This window comes from Serinus canaria, chromosome Z (assembly GCF_022539315.1).
Source record: "Serinus canaria isolate serCan28SL12 chromosome Z, serCan2020, whole genome shotgun sequence".
NCBI lineage: Eukaryota > Metazoa > Chordata > Aves > Passeriformes > Fringillidae > Serinus > Serinus canaria.
The window spans coordinates 54,518,814-54,537,093 of NC_066343.1; the positions used below are offsets into that span (position 1 = coordinate 54,518,814).

General features: G+C 37.7%; 1 protein-coding gene across 1 annotated transcript in view; it reads right to left on the minus strand.

Annotated features, from left to right (window-relative positions):
- MAST4 (microtubule associated serine/threonine kinase family member 4) overlaps positions 1-18,280 on the minus strand; it is a 279,028-nt gene that overhangs the window by 205,303 nt on the left and 55,445 nt on the right. The window contains exon 2 of the mRNA XM_030236869.2: positions 10,889-11,042. Coding sequence (XP_030092729.2) covers positions 10,889-11,042 — 154 coding nt within the window. The remainder of the gene's footprint in view (positions 1-10,888; positions 11,043-18,280) is intronic.

Here is an 18,280-nt window from a genome sequence, read left to right on the forward strand (position 1 = left end):
AACACAGATGGGTACTGCTCCCTCTTCTTACCCCTGGCATATCTTCAAACAAAAAAAAAAAAAACCACCCAGAAGAGCTGGGTTCATTGGCAAGTCTTGATGTGAACAGAAGAAAGACTGAAGCCACCACCTGCCACCAGGTCTCCAGAGAAGCAACAGCAGTCCCAACATATCCAAAGCAGCCACTGTTACCAGATGATAAATTGTCTACACCTGGTGAGCTAACACAATGCTTTTTCTCCAAAAACTACTGGCCTATGGTACTGCACAATGTCCACTGTGTAAGAAGGAGAACTGCAATTTTACCAGCCCCTGGGCCCTGCCAGCTCAGACAGGTCAATTGGAACACTGGGATCTACAACCACCAGGGAACACCAGAGAGACCCCCAGGACAGAAGAACATGTGTGTATAGGGGAAGGAAAACATGTTAGTGATTTCAGGGAAATTATCATATTCTGGGATAAACAGGAACTTCCCTGTACTCAGAATGCATGGCTTTGGGAGAAGTTATTCCCCTGTGCATCTGGACAAATAAAGAATGCTTGCTTCTTAATGCTACATGGGTGTTAATAATTTTTGTATTTTACCAAGTTTTGATAACACCACTGCCACTCACAAACTGCCTGAGCAGCAGGAAGTGAAGAGCAAAGCTGGCAGCAACACACCACCACTTTTACCACCACAAAAAAGTGAAGCCCCACTCCAGGTTCAGACACCTGCCAGGTGAAAGGCAGAGCTCTACTTTCAAGGTTTAAGTTAGGACACTTAGCTTTACTGCCTGAAATTGAACTCCTGCAGATATCCCAGCTGTAGAAAATGATAGGGACACTGCAAATTTTAGGGCCTAGTTTCACATCTGGGTGGAATTAAAGCCCATCATTCCCATTAGCCGTTAACCAGAACAGGGTGGATGGATTTGAAGTCATCACTAGGAAACTTTTCAGAATTTTGCCTTATTCTATTGTACCTGCATCAGCAAATTTTACTTAAATTTCAAATCACTAACAAGCAAAAAAAAAAAAAAAAAAAAAAAAAAAATTACCATTTTAATAATGTCTTATTTAAATTACCATTTTAATAATGTCTTATTTATTGCCCAGAACTTAAAGGAGCATGTTTTGCATATTACTCAGCTACACATCATTGAAGTCAATGAACAATGCCACTTTCCCAGTCTGATGCAGGAGGTGAAATTTTCCTTTCAGCCATTTTGTCCCCTAAAGATAACATTATTCAGGTTATCCCATAATTACAACTGACTCAATTACAAATTCTTTTGTTACTATAGAAGAAGCCTTCATAAAAAATCCTATTACACTCACTATAGTTCTTTAACTTTCTGATGTACTATAAATCTTCTAAAATGATCTATATTTATTTCACTTTCTAAAATTAGATGAAGCAGTGGCACCCTCAGGCACATGGTATGATTCTTTGGGCTGTCGTGAGCAGGGCCAGGAGCTGGACTCATTGATCCTTGTGGGTCCCTTCCAACTCAGGATATTGTATGGTTCATTGATTCTGGCTGACAATGCATGAAAAATAAATGTGGCCCACCAAAGGCAGAAATTTGGGGTGAGATTATGAACTTAAAAAAACCCACAAAAAACTGCAGTAGACCTACCTTAAAATTTCACCATTATTGGCAGAATTGGAACTGGAAAAGGACATATCAAGTTTTGAACCACAAACTAGTAGGATGAAGGTTTAGATCTGTTTAGATCTGTATCCAAATATATATATATATATATATATATATATATTTGGATACAGATTAACTACAAAGGCATGCAGAATCAAGCTTGTCTATAAATCCATTAAATCAATAAGTCATCACATCCCAGAAATAATGGTTCATTCTTGGAACAAAATTCTTTCACTGAAAGTTATTTAAAAGACAGTACAAAATTTTGCTCATCAGGAAATTACTCAGAGTTCCCTTGCTAACAGATACTCGATGAAGTTATATTGACTATTTGCAATTTATTACTGAAGTACTGTGACAGCAATATAATAGTTGAAATGCATTTGAGACCACTAGCAAATCTCCCTAACCTCTAATTAGATTTGGAAGATAAGAATAGGCTTGGGGTTTTCAGTTTGGTTTGTTTGGTTGGGTTTTTAAAGTTTTCCATACCAAACATACCTAACTCAATAGCACTGTTAGCCAACCAATAACAACAATAACTACATGATAAAACACCCTACAGACTGAAGTCATAATACATGACACTACTTCCTTACCTCTCAGCTCTAGTGAAATACAACTCAGCAAAATAATTAGTTGGTAATATTTATCAATGAGTTTAGAGACAGAAAACTCTACTGCTTCCTTTTCTTTATCTTAACAATAAATAGGTCCTTTTCTCATAATTCTAACATGCAGTTCCAAAACTTATGAACTGCCAGTCTATTCTATAATACAAACATAATATACAGGTATTTCTGCATCCCTTTCATCCCTTTTTACAGCTTACACCCGCTCTAGAAAAATGTCAAGGTCAAGTTCTGTAACTTTGATAACATAGAAAAAACACACAGGTAAGATTCACACTGCACACATGATTCTACAAAAAGCACACTAAACTACATTCAAGTGATAATGTGACAGAGATCCTTTCAACATATAGTCTATTTTGCAAAAACTGGAATCCTGTACACCAGGAGGTCAGAGACAACTGATACTGGCAGACTTACAACAAAACTGTGCCTAGAACACAAAGGACCTCAAAAACTCACTATTGCTCGATTCAAACATGTGAACAACTGCTTCAGTAGTGGCCAGTACTCTTGGCTCACAATTCTCCACCAGCTCAACATTTGGGGTTTTGCTGATAGAATTTATGGTACAAAATAAACATCTCCCGTTGCACTCTGAAGAACATAACCAGCAACCCATAACTGATATTAAGACAAACATGAAATGATGTGTTAATATGCTATTTTCTCTACAGTACCCACTGTGACCCCTTCTTTTGTCTCATGTATATGTTGTTATGCCCCATAATTAAACCCCTACATGCTTACAGTAATTTTTCAAAAGGTAGAGTTTCCCAATAGAAAATCCTTCTCCTGTTTTCACTGGAAAACATCTATAAATTTTTCCATTCAAGTTGTCAACCTTCATTCTAAGGATTAAGTATAGGAAGTGGTTTTTCCCCTCTTCTCAAATATTTATCTGTACACTCAATTTATGCTAAAGTAACCAACTTGGAGAAAGCAAGTATGTGGTCAAATCATTTGCTTTACAACATCCACTAGAGAGAGACCACAGGGAAAAAAACCAGGAAGACTTAAGCCTCCAGGAGTATAGATCATGTGTACTTGATGTGCAGTTATAGTTTATTTATAAATATGCTGCAGACAGTTTTGCACTAATGAGCTCAAGTACTAGCAGCCTCAAAAAACCTCAACAGGACTGCAGCCTCACAAACGTCAAATTTAGTTAATCGGCTGATTAAATACAAGCATATAGCTAAGTCCAGACAAGTGGACTGGACTTTCTTCTGTGCTTTTACAGTTTCACTGCTAAGCATACTTGAACCAGCTAATTCAACAGCTCTTAGGGTACTTCTTAAGGAGCTATACTCAAACCCCAGAAATTTAACATGAATATTAATTTTCTCCGCTTTTTGTTTTTCTACTATGACAAATGACTCTTAACAATTTTCAAGCTGCTTTTATAAGTGTCCCAATGAGGGTTAAACTCTATTTCTCCCTCCTTCAAAACTGGCAGCTTGCAAACATATCTGCTAATTAGGCACTCTATTGCTATGGTTTGCTTTGATCTCAACAACAATCAACTTCTCATGTTCTGATGATACAAGCACGATTAAGCAGCAATCGAGGAGTTAAAGGCAAAATAATGAGACAGGAATACAATATCTTCTGTTCTCATCTCATTCTATTACATGGTGCAGACTCCAGACACGTCAAAGAATATGGAAATTATCTTGCTAGGCACACAGGGAAGTAAAAATCAACTCTACTATGCAGGCTGACTGAAGCCTTAAATGATGAAGGTAACTGACAATGACAAATGTAACCTAATGTCATCTCAAACACCAGCACACCAAGAACCATCTAAAAATGCCTATTTCATAGCAGAATATATTTACTTCATCTGGAGAAGACAGCTTTGTACTGAATGCATAAAAAAAAAACAAACAAAAACCCCTCCACATTGCATTTCCTCTGCCATGTAATTACAGAATAGATTGCCTCTATCTCTTTCTACTAATTCTGGAATAAGTTTAACACGTGGCATGGTGCTTTAAAGAAACCTTTGAGGAAGGCAATTGAAAAGACTGCCAGATATGCTCTGGGTAGGCAGAATGAATGAATGAAGCATGTTGTGCTTGTGTCATGCACACGTGGCTGCTGAACCTGCCCCACTCTGTAGCCCAGAGCCCAGTGGTGTTAGCCCCCATCTTGGGCTGCTACTCTTCCTCTGCTGCTCTTGGGGAGAGAGCTCAGGCAGCTGCAACTGGAAAGGCTTTCTAAACAAGGTACATCCAGTTCTGACTTGTCACAATGAAAGCCATTTTGAAATACTTCTGCTCTGATATGAGAAGGGAAGAAAATGCAGAAAGTAAAATTTCCTAATTAAGGCACATCTGATAGAGCTTTGGCACTGGCAGTCATTCTTACCCCTTACATTCTACAGCACCCCAGCTTCTGGGGCTGGGGACAGGCCAACAGAGTCCACCAAGACTCTGTATCCCCCCAGAGACAGCTATGAAATCATAGGGCTCTTTATGGAGTGGTGTAATCATGTATTGTATTCATATATTCCTGGGGTAAATATGTACAATTTCTTCTGTAACAGGAAGAAATTTTGATTATGTATACAGTAAATACAGAACACTTCCTTGTATCTACACCAAGAGGCCATCACTAATAGAAATAACCCTATTTTTATATGTTGCCATTAAACTAATCATATCATCACTATGACAAACAGTTGTATATTTTGGGAAGGTCTCATTTCCAAAGACGTTTCAAGGTACAAGTCACATGATTGTATAAGTTCAGTTTTCCCCATTCACCAAGTTGTACCAAATAGCTGACACTGTAAGACTTCATGAGCTAATCTCCATTTTCAACAATATTAATGATAATTTATACAGCCTAATGTTTGTGAAAATTCTGCTACTGCCAATTGCTCCTCTCTATGAACAGGGAAAACCTCCTCTTCCAAGTCCTGCCAGCACATGCCAACCTATGGGTAAGAGAACAGCTTGATTTTCATGGTCCATAAAGCTGTTGATCTTTCTGCTAATTAGTGTTAGCAGAATGATGAATCTCTGAAGCAAAAAACAGACTGAGAATTCCCAAATTCATTTCAAATCAACCACAGATTAATTATACAGGAATAACAACAATTGCTGAGTGTATTTGGATGACTGATGACTCAGATTTGGAAAGCTGATCAAAGCAAGAACATTAAAGAAAAAGTACATAAATCACAAGGGTTTTTTTTGTTTCAGCTCTTCATGATCTGTAGACAATACATGATCAGAAGAACACGAAATAATTTTACTAACATAGAGTGCTTTAGGATTCTAGATTAAAGATTCTATAAAATGAAATTAGTATGTATTATGTTACCTGTACTTGTGTAAGATCAATACAAGCCTAGTAGATAACAGCCCTACCACGGTTAGACAATTAGCCCACCAGGAAGTCTTTTCCAAGTAGTTATTGATGAGATAACAGCAGGTGAGATAAAAAGTTCAAACTATGGGTAGCTAAAATGTATTTTTTTCTTTATATATAACAGCAGAGCTTATCAGAATGGTATGAAACAACTGAGTTAGTTAGCTGCACTACTCTCCAAAATATTGTATCTTCCCAGAAATATGTTCTCATATCTTTCAGAAGTAGAAAGGGAGTTAGCAATCTCCAAATGCTGCACAGCAACTGAGAACCCAGGACTGCACTGCCCATCTTGGGGCAAAGTGAGGAGCAGCAGCAGGACATGAAAGTCAGGGCAATTTGTTTTGCTTGTCCAAGAGATTTGCTAGGTTAACCCTCTCCACGGTAAAAGCTCATTTAATTTCCAATCCTTTCACATTACCTTCTGCTGTGGATTCTTTTTAAGCATCTCTGAACACAACAAACTAAAATCTGTAGACAATTTAAGCCAAAAACCCGCTGACTATAGACAGCCCTTTGAAGTTTGTGGAGATCAAGACAACCAGCCACCACAGAAAAGCAGCTTTTTAATTAAACGTCTTTTCTCCTGATTCAAAACAAGTTTTAAAGTCCCAGTCTGTGTACCGTTAGAAATCCTTAAGAAAGCAATCTAAGGCTACAGAAAGAGGCATTTAAATACATGTGTATTAAACATGTCTACTGTCCCAAGAATAACAGAGTTGATCTCACCTACCGTATTTTCCTCTCAATCACTTACCTTCCCTGTCCAGCACACCGCCAATGCCCCTGCATCCAGAGGACACCAGTATCCCTCCGAGACAATCCTCTTTTCCCTCTCTATCTGACCTAGGGCTGTGAAACAAGCAGCTGCAGCTCAGCTTCGTGACAGGGCTTATCCTGCAGTTCAACAACCTGTGCAAGGACTGTGTTTAACTCTTTCTGTGACACAAGCAAAACTTTTAAAGACACAGTTTACTTCCCAGACAAGGGCTGTGGCAAGCACGGTTATGGGCATGTGTTCATGCAGGGAAGGGGGAATCTGAAGCAGGAGAGAAGTCAGAACACAGCAGAAGAGGAAAAGGCAAATACTGATTATAGTGTAAAGTGACCATGTTATCCAAAACTTTATAACCTGTAGAAAATATGACTTTTCAAGTTAAAAGATGAATTGGTCATAAATTACATTCAAGTTCTTTTACTCTGAGATTGTTTTATCTCATGAATGCTTATGTTTAGTAACCACAGTTATGAAATACTATTTTTCATCTTGTCTTTCTATTAAACAAAACTGTTAGCACTTCACAACAACAACTACTAAGGGAGATCTGCTAGACTAATAGCAGGCCACACTTTATTTTCATTCCAAGCTTAGTCTCCGTTTTTCCATAAGTCTTCCTCCTTGGCAATGAAGATTAAGGAAAGCAATAATGTTGTAACAATTATATTTGAAGGGGTTTTTCCAAAATATAGTAGTATGGCGTCTGCAGGAACCACTACTCATTTCTTTTATTGGACAAACATTAATTCGTGGCTGTGTAGCAATTTTCTACAGAATGCAATAGTAGACTTATTCTCAAAAGCATTGATTTCATTTTACTTCTACTTTGAAAAACATTCTTTGCTTGTCACTGAAAACATGTGGTTGCTGGATTGCTAAAAACTATACAACTCAGGGAAACAATTTTGGCTCTAGTTTCCCTGAAGCTGTGTCAAAAATAATTTCAGTTTCTATCCTACCTCCGCAGATTTCCAGCCCTCTTCTCCCTGATCATCATGATCAGTGCATTATGATGTACTGGTGACCCAGTACATCATTCCCAATTTTTCTCGTATTCATATATAAAGAGTTTTGTAATTTACTTAGCTAATTCAGTATAGCAGCTTCCCAGAAACTGTAATCTTTCAGGTTTTGCAAGTCTCATTCAATATACTGCAACAATATAGATTTTATTTCTTCTTGCATGTTGCGCATAACATTATTCCATCCTACAAAGTTCATTTATTTGGGATCTATTCCCAGAGGTAAAATCCCTATATATTTACCTCTGTTAGTATTCAGCCCTACAGGAATTGAACTATTTTGTTTTATATGAACAAATAAATTTTGTTTTGTTTGTTTTCATTGTTAATGCTGCTTTTGTTCTATGGCTCAATAATACTGTTTTTAACAGCCAAAGGAAAGGGAGAGTAAAATACAAAGTGCAATTCACCTTCCTAAGATCTACAGTAAGAAACACGCATCAGCACAACAATATTCTGCAAATTTGCAAGGTAGGAGTCTTGTCTCTTGCTTCACTTACTCCCACCTACTGTATTTTAGGAGTTGCACATTTTTTAACTACAGAGGCAGAGACTGAACTGAAAATAATTTCAAAGATATTTTTCGGAACTATTTTCCAATGAACTAATACCCACTGTTAAACTAGCACTTAAAGGCATATTAAAAGTAACAAAAAAGAAGAAAGAATAAAGGGATACAGTAACCAATAATAGTGATGGTAAATATCAAGCACTTTGTCAGATTACAGGCCTCCAAATATTTTTTCCACCTTTATGGAGCAGGAATATTTTTTCAAAAACATTAAGACTTAAATAGAAATTTGGGAGGAAATGTGTGAGCATAGAAGTTATTCCTCACCAAGCACATGTCAGCTCACCATTTTAAAAGAAGCATTTATTGTGCGCCACTTTTTTTTTTTTTTTAATGATACTGTCATTCTTGTAGGTTCAAGCCACAGTGGCAAACCACTCTTAAACATTAAACAAATCTTAAAAAAACCCCCAAAACTTTAGTATGTTAAAAAACAGACATAAATACATGACCAAAGCAACATTGTATTAACTTCAGATTACTGAATATTTGAAACAACTCTAGGAATTAGTTCTCTATCTGCAGTGGTTTCTTCAAAACAGTTTTTAAAAAATCCCTAAAGAATATAAAGAACTTTCTGTCATCAGAAGGAGTTTGATTAACTTAATCAGTATCATGAAAGCTGTTAAGATATTTAAATTATTTTAAGATACCAAAGCCCTAGGGTATTCAGGTTCATTTAAAGTGCATTGGTAATAAACCAGTTTAACATCATTGCACTCTATATTCCCAAATCCTGACATGAAACCCTGCACAACAGATTGCATGCGGACAAAAAGCATATCCATTTCCCTTTACAAAGGCCTCAAGCAATAATTCAAGCATAGAGATAAAGACTAGAGACTACGGCAGCCGAGCACAATTGCTATGTTTGTTTTTTGATTAGGCTGTCTTCTTCCTCTTTATCTGCACGGCTTATATGGCAAAGATCAGTTTTTAAAGACCACCATTCCACTTTAAAATTAGACAAAAACACAATTAAAGAACCACACCAGCTCCTGCTAAAAAAATAACTGTGCTGGCAGTTCCTAGTCTCACTAAAACAGTAGTTTCGTTTACACTCCAAGCTTTCAAAGCTGTAACACTCCAGAGCTGCCAGAGAGCTTAATGAAATGGCTACCAAAATTGACACTTGTCTGCTGCAGGTCACTTATTTTTCATGAAAGCCCATATGGATCACAAATACTTTTACACTGTTTCTGAAAGCTTCATAATTCATGATAAAAATGAAGTTGCAAAGGAAATAACAGATCTTACCCTAGTGACACTAATAACCAGAGCAACAAATATGTGATGATAGGATACAAGAAATTCCTGTAGTAGCATATGTTTTTTCTTCATGTAAAGTGTGAGACAGTTTAATTTTTTTAATTCTTTAAGTTCCTTAAGACAAAATTATTTGTCACTTACCAGAAGCCACATAAGTGATTTTAAGGTGGTGAATACAAAGAGAGGTATTGTTATAACTTCTTGGAGCTTCTTCACGGGAAAGAGGTAAGAGAGAAATGAGAAAAGCAAATACTCTAAAAGTACTTTTCAGACATGTACTGCAGAAGAGTCAGCTCTATCCACTGTGGAACCAGTTTTCATCCCCAGATGATAACAACTCTGAACAATTCACAGAATTTAGAGAAAGAAGTGGTGCTTTTACTTTCTCAAGTAAACACCATTTCAACTTCTTCTAACCTAAATTTCATGTACTTGACTCCAGTATCAATCAACATCACTTGGACAGATAAAACAACTTCCTCACGAGGGGAAGAGGAAGGGCAGGCACGGATCTCTCATCTCCGGTGAGCAGTGACAGGACCTGAGGGAACGGCCTGAAGCCAAAACAGGGGAGGTTTAGGTTGGGTATCAGGAAAAGGTTTTTCACCCAGGGGAGGTCAGGCACTGGAACAGGCTCCCCAGAGAAGTGATCACAGCACCAATCTTGACACAGTTCAAGATGTGTTTGGGTGATGCTCTCAGGCACATGGTGACTCCTGGAAATGGTGCTGTGCAGGACCAGAAGCTGGACTTTATGATCCTTGTGGGTCCCTTCCAACTCTGCATATTCTGTTATTCTGTGAAAACTCTATCTTCCAGTAAATTTGCTGAAATCTATTGACCCTCTCACTGAGTACAACAAATTCCTCTATTACTCATTATGCAATTTAGTAAAATATTTGATTCAAATTCCAGTGAATTTAATTTGTTTTTAAATACACAAAGTCCCTATTTTTTTCTATTTTATTTGCTCCATAATCAAAAGCAATCACTCTTCAGTGACCATCACTGCCACAGGGGTACCAGTCACAGCTACAATACCAGCACCTAGTATCTAGAAGATGCCACCAGGGCAGGGAGGACCTAAGCCCTCCTTAAGCATCCTGCTACCTCTTCATGGCTCCATGGAGGAGAAGCTGCAGTCCTCAGCTTGTGGCTAGCTGGTAATGCTGTTCCTCCTCTATGAGTATTCTACCACATTAATGATGCCAAATTGTATCTTCTTAAATGAAATCAAGTCTAAAGGCACCATCCATGCACTTCAACTACTAGAGGAAACAAAATATATAGGTGATCCTATGGATGGATGCACATGAATCAGCAAGATAAATGCCACAGTCATGCAAATATCAAGACAGGGATAATTTCCAGGCTGTGCTTGGCCACCTATCAGCAGCCCTAGAGGCAGAACGTCAAACATGACTGATCTCACTAACAGTCAGGGAAGCCACATGGAAGAGACTTATGGAAACTCCAGGTGGAGCTCACACATCCCCCAAAGATTTCAGCCAAAAGGCTAACACCAAGTGTCAAGGTGCCACCAGCTCCTTGTGCTAGCCCAAGTGACACTACACATACCCCAAACTCACCAGTCAGAGCTCCTCCAAGGCTTCCTCTCCTGAGCTGTCTCCCATCTTCACTCAACTGCCTCTTAAATTTAGGAGACTTTCCAAGGCCAGAAGACACTTCAGGACTGCTGGATTTTCGGAAAGGCATAGGTGGAGGTGACAATATGTGATCAAGCTGCAAAGAAACAGAAAAAAATACATACCTATACTGTTTAAATGCTTATCTTCATTGAAAGAAAAATGTACGTTACCTTCAACAAAAGATTATGACATCATTTGGGGAAAAAAGATCCCAACATCTTATGGTAAATAATTTGTTAACTGAAAAGAGAACTTTTTCAAGTGTCAGATTTGTGTCTGGCTGTGTAAGAAAGCCATCCTTCTCTTGAACAGTTAACTCCACCTTCAACCACTCTCACGCAAAGAGCACTGTGCACAGAGGTTCCCTCTGTGACACTGACTGGCTCTTCACAGGTTTTTCTTCGACAAGTTTTCCCCCGCCCATGTCAGCAGTCACTAGATGGCACTGCACCACCAACAAACTGTAAACCACTGCCCAGTCCAGGGAAATAATAACAAAAAGATTTATCAACGCCAGTGAGGAAAAAAAATTAAATTATCCTGTTTATAAAAGGCACATTCATTTACGCTGACTTTGAAGTTAAACGGAAATACAGATCCTCATTCTTCAGACTGGGTTCCTGTCATCATAGCCACAAAACATTTTAGCTGCCTGGTCTTGACAATACGTCTAATGTCTCACCATTTGATTACATCCACTAAAACAAGACAAATGCATGTGAGCAAATACCAAGAAAGTACGAAAAAGGAGGATATGCAGGAATACAAAGTATATAAAGTTTACGAACATCCTTCTCCCGTAAGTGCTGCAGTGGCATGGTGTCATCATTTTGAAAAACAACACAAATTTTTTTTCTGTAACATTTAAACCTTAATTCTCACTACAATTTTTTAGGAAGCCAAGCATGTCTGAGTGTTATATTTTTACAGTTAATGTACTGAGACTTGTCAGACAGAGAATCTGTGCATCACCTGCATACTTGGCTCTTTCATCCTTTTTGTCCACTGAAAGGAATGAGTCAAGGTCACAAGAAACACTGACGAAGCTGCACAGCAAAGCCCATTTTTGCTTACAGTAAATCCCACAGCAATGTATTGTCTTCCCTACAAAGCATCTTGAATCCCATGCTTAGTTCCCTATTTACTTTGTATTTCAGGTTAGTTATTGTTCTGGGGTTTGTTTTAAAGGTTTCTTTAATCAAATCTGCAGTGCATTGGAAATGTACATACACTCCTCAAGAAATGCAACTGACTTCTTAATCTGCTTCTTCAGTATATTAAGACTTATTCATGTTCACAACAGACACTGAAGTATTTGATTAACTCACAACACATGCCTTTAGCTATTTCCTAAATTAAGTGGTTTTGGGGTCACAAAGAATATTTACTTGACCATTGTAACTATTCATCCTCCACAAACACAGGCATGCCACAAATATTTGTATTTACAACTTCTAAGATACCTCACAAGATGAATTTAAAAATTAAATACTAATTACTCTTTTAAGAAGGAAGCAACTGACAACAGCTAACTTCTAAAAAAACCACCATTTTGAGAGTCTTTCATGTAAGTCTAAAAGCAAATACTCAAGCTGCTTACTGACTGATGGATCCCAGAGATTGTTTAGACTTCTAGACTCCAAATTAGTCCACGCATCTGAAGATGACAAAATCCCATCAAGGCTTTAGGTGAGTTCCCAGCAAAAATTCATGCTCTTCCTTGAAACAGGTTCAAACTTCAAGGTAACCAGCCACATTTTAAATATCTTTTTTTCCTGAGCTAAGGTTGATCAAGATTTAAACCACAGAAGGACAAAAACAATCAATTCATGCACTAAGCTCCCTACACATTAGCACTTAAGCCAACATAACAGAATTTTGCATCTTCCACTCTCTCATCTTTTCCCCTTTTAACCAGATAGTCAAACTTTACGATTGTTCAAGTCACTCCCACAATGAACAGACTTGTGCATTACACAACATGCAGTCTGATTTAAAGTCATTATTTCCAATTAAGGCTGTGCTCCCTTTTCACAGCTTTCTGGGTTTCAGAAGAAACTTTAAGACAGCACTATAGTCCAGACCAGCACAATACCATCTAAGTCTTCAACTCAAAATTAAGAGGCTATCCCAGCTGCAGGAAAATATGATGTTTGAGAGCTATGACAGTTTAAATATTAGCCCCCATTAGCTCATAGTCTTAATAGCAATGCCCTGCCAGCATTCTCTCACAAAGATACCCTCTTCTTGCTGAGTGACTTTATTACACCAAAAGACATTTTTAAGATACAAGACTAAAAAAAAAAAAAACAACACGGAAGTACAAGATTTAGTATTTTCATATTTTCTCTTGCCTCACAGAAACAATTACACATATATCAACAAAGCATTTCTGGAAGCTATCCAAAGACTCACTTTTGCTTCCAAAGGCCCAAAATAATCTGAGAATATGTAAAATGTGTATTTGACAGGAGTCTTTACATTCTAACTGATATTGCTGTAAACCAGGAAGAGTAGACAAGGCTATACCCTGTAACAGCCTTGACAAACAACTCTGGATGCCTGGGAAATACGAGAGAAAACGGACCGCAGAAAGTATTCAGGCTCACAAGATCCCTTCCTGTGCCAGCCTCTAGAAAGTAACATGTACTAGAACTAGAGGGGTTTACAGCCCCCATCTAGACCTGATTTCAAGCAAAAGCATTTGTAGCAGATGAGGCTCTCTGCCCTCAATGGAACTGCCTTTCCTTCCTGACAGGCCAAGCATTCAAGTCCAAGGAAACCAACAGAAAACATTAGATCCTACTTCCTTGGAACACAAAACTGGTTCTGAAGATGCATAACATGTTACATATTCAAATCCTACAAAGTGGTTATTTCAGTCAATCTACTCAGTAAGAAGATTACATGGAATTTAAACAAATAACTAATAGCAAGACCTATTCTAACTTGTTAATACTTATTTGAAAGACCTCCTGGAAACCTGAACACCATGAAAGTTCAGGCTTTCAGTGTCTAATCTAATCTTTCAGTGTCTAATCTTATCAGATTATAATATTGCTGTCCACAGGACAACATTAAAGCAGCTATCTAGAAGACAGATGAAATTCTACCAAAGAGATTTTAAATAATTTTAATTAATCTGCTTCTGCCCAGTACTCACTTTTGCTCATCCACAAGCATCACTGTATTGGTATTTACTTAATACTTACTAGCTATATGTTCATGTGTTGATGTTGCATGGCATGCAAACACAACAGGACAACTAAGGTTAGACTGGTTCCCCTTTTTTATCAGTCACATTCGCAAGTTGCAGGGAATACAATAGCTATATCCTTGCAGGAAGCTTCCAACAGACACATATTCATGTTACATCTTGAGTATCTGGCTATCTCATGCTCTGCTCACTGTCTTATTGCTGCACTCAGGCTGCACCATACCCTTCTCTCAACACCCTTTGAAAACAAATGTTAGTGACCTCAGGAGCACTGGGATAACAGAGAGCAGGTTTTTTTAAGCTAAAAAGAGGGGAACAATAAAAAATTAAAACTGTGAAAACAAATGTATTTGAGTTCCCTGTATTTAAAGTACAAGGGGGGTTAAGTTAGCCTTAGAGTTTATACAGGCTGCTTAGAAAGGGATTTTTAATCAGTGCACATCTCGCCATCAGTTTCTGCCTCTTAATATTCACACTGCATGGATAGTTAACTTATTTAAAAGCCTCCCACTCCCAACATTAAATAATACTCTTTCAATAAAGGCACTTTGAAGACAGAAAACACACAGCAAACACCAACCTAAGACGAACATACTGTTCTACAATATTTACTTCTTCCAATGCATTTTTCCATACATTTTATGAAAAAAATCTGCCTGCTTATGTCATAGCTACAATGAATTTCTACAAAAGCACTGTAAAATTTAGGAGCCAATGACTTTCACAAAACACTACTTGCTCCCCTCATACCTATGAACCTTACACAAAGGAACAGAGTGTATTATTAGAGATATCAAAATATCCTTACCATAGACTTCTACACATAGATTTAGAGATCCTGTAGAAACAGGGATGGAATTTTGAGCAAAAGTCTCCTCCAGTTATACAGGAATCAATTTCTTCTCAAATATTTTTTTTCTGTATTTTCAAGCTAATATTTTTCTGTGTGAATAGAATCAGATACAGTCCTCTGAAGAAAATTATTCCCATACTGTACTATGGGATTTTAACAGCTCACCTGCTCAGAAAGGATTATACTAATATTTTTTAAAACCTCAGTAGCATTAAATCCACCCATCTACCATCATGTATTTATTCTAAAACTAGAATGAATTCTCTGCTTTATAATTATATCATCAAATAGTCACATCAAGTACATCAGCCCACACGTCCTTATGAAAATTAAGGACATGACAAGTGATTCAAAATAAGACCTTGCATCAGTGTTCAGGAGCACAATTTGGGCCAAGTACATAATGAGGAGTGAGGCAGTCAGAAAGAAAATGCATTTCAGAAATTCATGGTACCAGGTAAATGAAGCTAAGAGAATACAATCATACTGATAAACCAGGATAAGGAAAATAAGCTGTTCTGGGCTGCTGAAATGTATTGCAACATGGAGTGTCTTTTTCCAACAAAAATTAAATTGAAATGAGAACTGAACTTGTCCAACCAGCTCCACTTTTTTATCAACATTCGCTACGGTTTCACTGTCCAAACTACTTCCCTCCCACCCTCCCTCAAATGCTCCACAGGCAGTATTTCTGGTCAAGTATTCAGTCTCAAAAGTATGAACAAAGGTGTTCTATTAAGCAATTCCATTTCTTCCTCCTGAATGCAGCACAATTTTTTCCTACCTCAGGTCACGCTCTGTATGAATATTCAGTCCTAAGGTTTCCACAGAAGGGCTGCGCACTGTCACCCATTTTATATCTCCCCCAGACAAGCAACAATCCAAAAAAAGAGATGCACTCTCACATGTAGTGTATCAAAGGCAGAAAATACCCAATGTAGTTTTACTGTTTAGGGGTTTTTTTCATTATTAACCCAAAGTCCCCAAAGAAAACTACTTTAATAAGTACATGGTCAAGAAATATGCCAAATCACAGATGTTTAAAGAAGTGAGAAAGTAGCAGGCTCCAGTCCTATGCAGGTAAATGTATAGAAGCTTAGCTGATGTTGAAGAGAGATTAATTCACTAAAAAATTCTCATTGTGAAGTTAAATGCTTAACAGGAATATGGCTTCATAAACCTTACAAATCCCTTCTGTCTCTTACATCTTCAAACACGAGCTATGCCAGAAGCAAGCATGCTAAGACCCACCTCTAGTTCAACAATGATTAACCCTTTATGCTCCTAGTAGTCTGCTTTGATATAAATCAGTCTGTTTCTTCATGTTATTTACACTGGGTTCCTCTCAGCATGATGCCTCTCTGTCTTGCTTCTTTGCAAGCACTTTAAGCACAGTTGCTGGAACTCAATAGCCCAGTAAGGCACTTTTTTTTTTTTTTAATGCAGGCTATACAAACTTATTTCAGCTGGGCATAGGGGAGAGGGAGAGGTATATTCTTATCATTTAAATACTCTCTCTAAGTCTAATTACATTTGGCACAGATACACGAGTTTTGATTAGCTGCACTGACATAGAGAGCAACAGTGAATATAATCTTATTAACAGATAGGATCATACTTTCCAAAAGCATCTTAGAATTCATTTAAAAATACACTTTTATAAATTAAGAGAATAGTGCAATTTAGTTACTCCAGATGCTTGACAAGAACCCAGCGGAATCATGTTAGACTTGAAGAGGAAGTCTGTCTTAAGCATCATCACAAGCAGAAGTGCAACCAAATTTCCATGGAAGTCCTGCAGTGACTCATGTCTGCAGTACACAGGAATCCACTGCTTTTGGTCACATCATCATCAGCTGCAGAAGAATTCTGCTTGTGAGTACAATCTGACAAATCTAGGGTTGCCTGTGAAGCGCCACAAACCTGTACAAATACATCAATGGAACGAGACTATCAACAGTTCCTTTTAAACAGCGGATGGTTGAAATACTCCACATTCCCTTTACCCACAAGGAATATTAATCCACCTTAGTTTTGAGTAAGGTTAGCAGAACTTTGCAACTATTCTGAATATTCACAGTTCTCAGAGCAACCTCTGCAGAACAAAGAACCACAAATAACTTACTGCACAAAGATAAAAGAAAACTTCTCCAAAAACTAGCACCACTTCCAAGAAGACATGGATAATGAAGGTTAAGAGAGGATACAAAGAAAGACTCAACAGGCCACAAGGATTTCAATGGACAAGAAAAGATTCCAATTCTTGCCCCGTTTCCCCGCAATTCCACAAAACCAAGCAGGTATTTTTTCTACCACCATAGATCAAGAAGAAAGATCACTATTTATCCCATGTATCTTAAATTCAGCATTGTCTCTCCATGGGAAAGGTCTTGTTCAGTTTAGGCTAAAAGACCTCACTATTTCTACAGCCTAGTGGCATCTGTCATTCTAGTCTAAACTTCAAGCCTTGGATTATCTCACTTCCCCCCATGACCCCCAGTTTCCTTGTTAGGACAGTGACACCAGTCTGTCAGCTATGGCAGGGACAGAAAGTAAGATCCTAGGCTCACTGTGGATCTAAAAGGATTAGAGACAGAAAAGGTCTTGTTTAGAGGGAAAATTGCTTATCATTCATATAGCAACACTTGATTTACACATGAATGTAACGTGCAACTGGCACTGCAAGGATGTCCTTACCAAGGTAAAAAGAAACCCACAGTAAAACTCAGCAATTCACAAAGCATTACTTCTAACCATTGCACTTACTGATTTTACATCCCACATATATGCAGAAACACACTTAAAACTAAAATCACTATTCAAAATTGTCCAGTTTATTATGTTGAACACATGATGTTGCATAAAGAGCAGCAGCAAAAAAAGCCATGTGTCTTCCTATGGCATCTTAGCTATTATATCCTAAGTAGTAAAGAAACATTTTAAGAATTCTGCTAAGGATCAACAGAGACATAACCACATTATCTTGCTACCCACCCACTCATTCTAGAAACGCAAATCTGCATTTAAAACAATTGCATTTTTCTTGAAAAACAAATCTGATGCCTAGTCAATTAAAAGCCAATAAATACAACTCAAGACAAATCTGAGTATCAGCTATGGCTATGTTAAAAAATAATCAGGTTGCATCCAATCCTCTTTCAGAAACGTATTTACACATGATTGCACAGAAAATGAAGCACAGTATTCTGCAAGGCCAAAAAGTAGCCTATAAATATGCATGCACACTGCTGTCTGAGCCAAT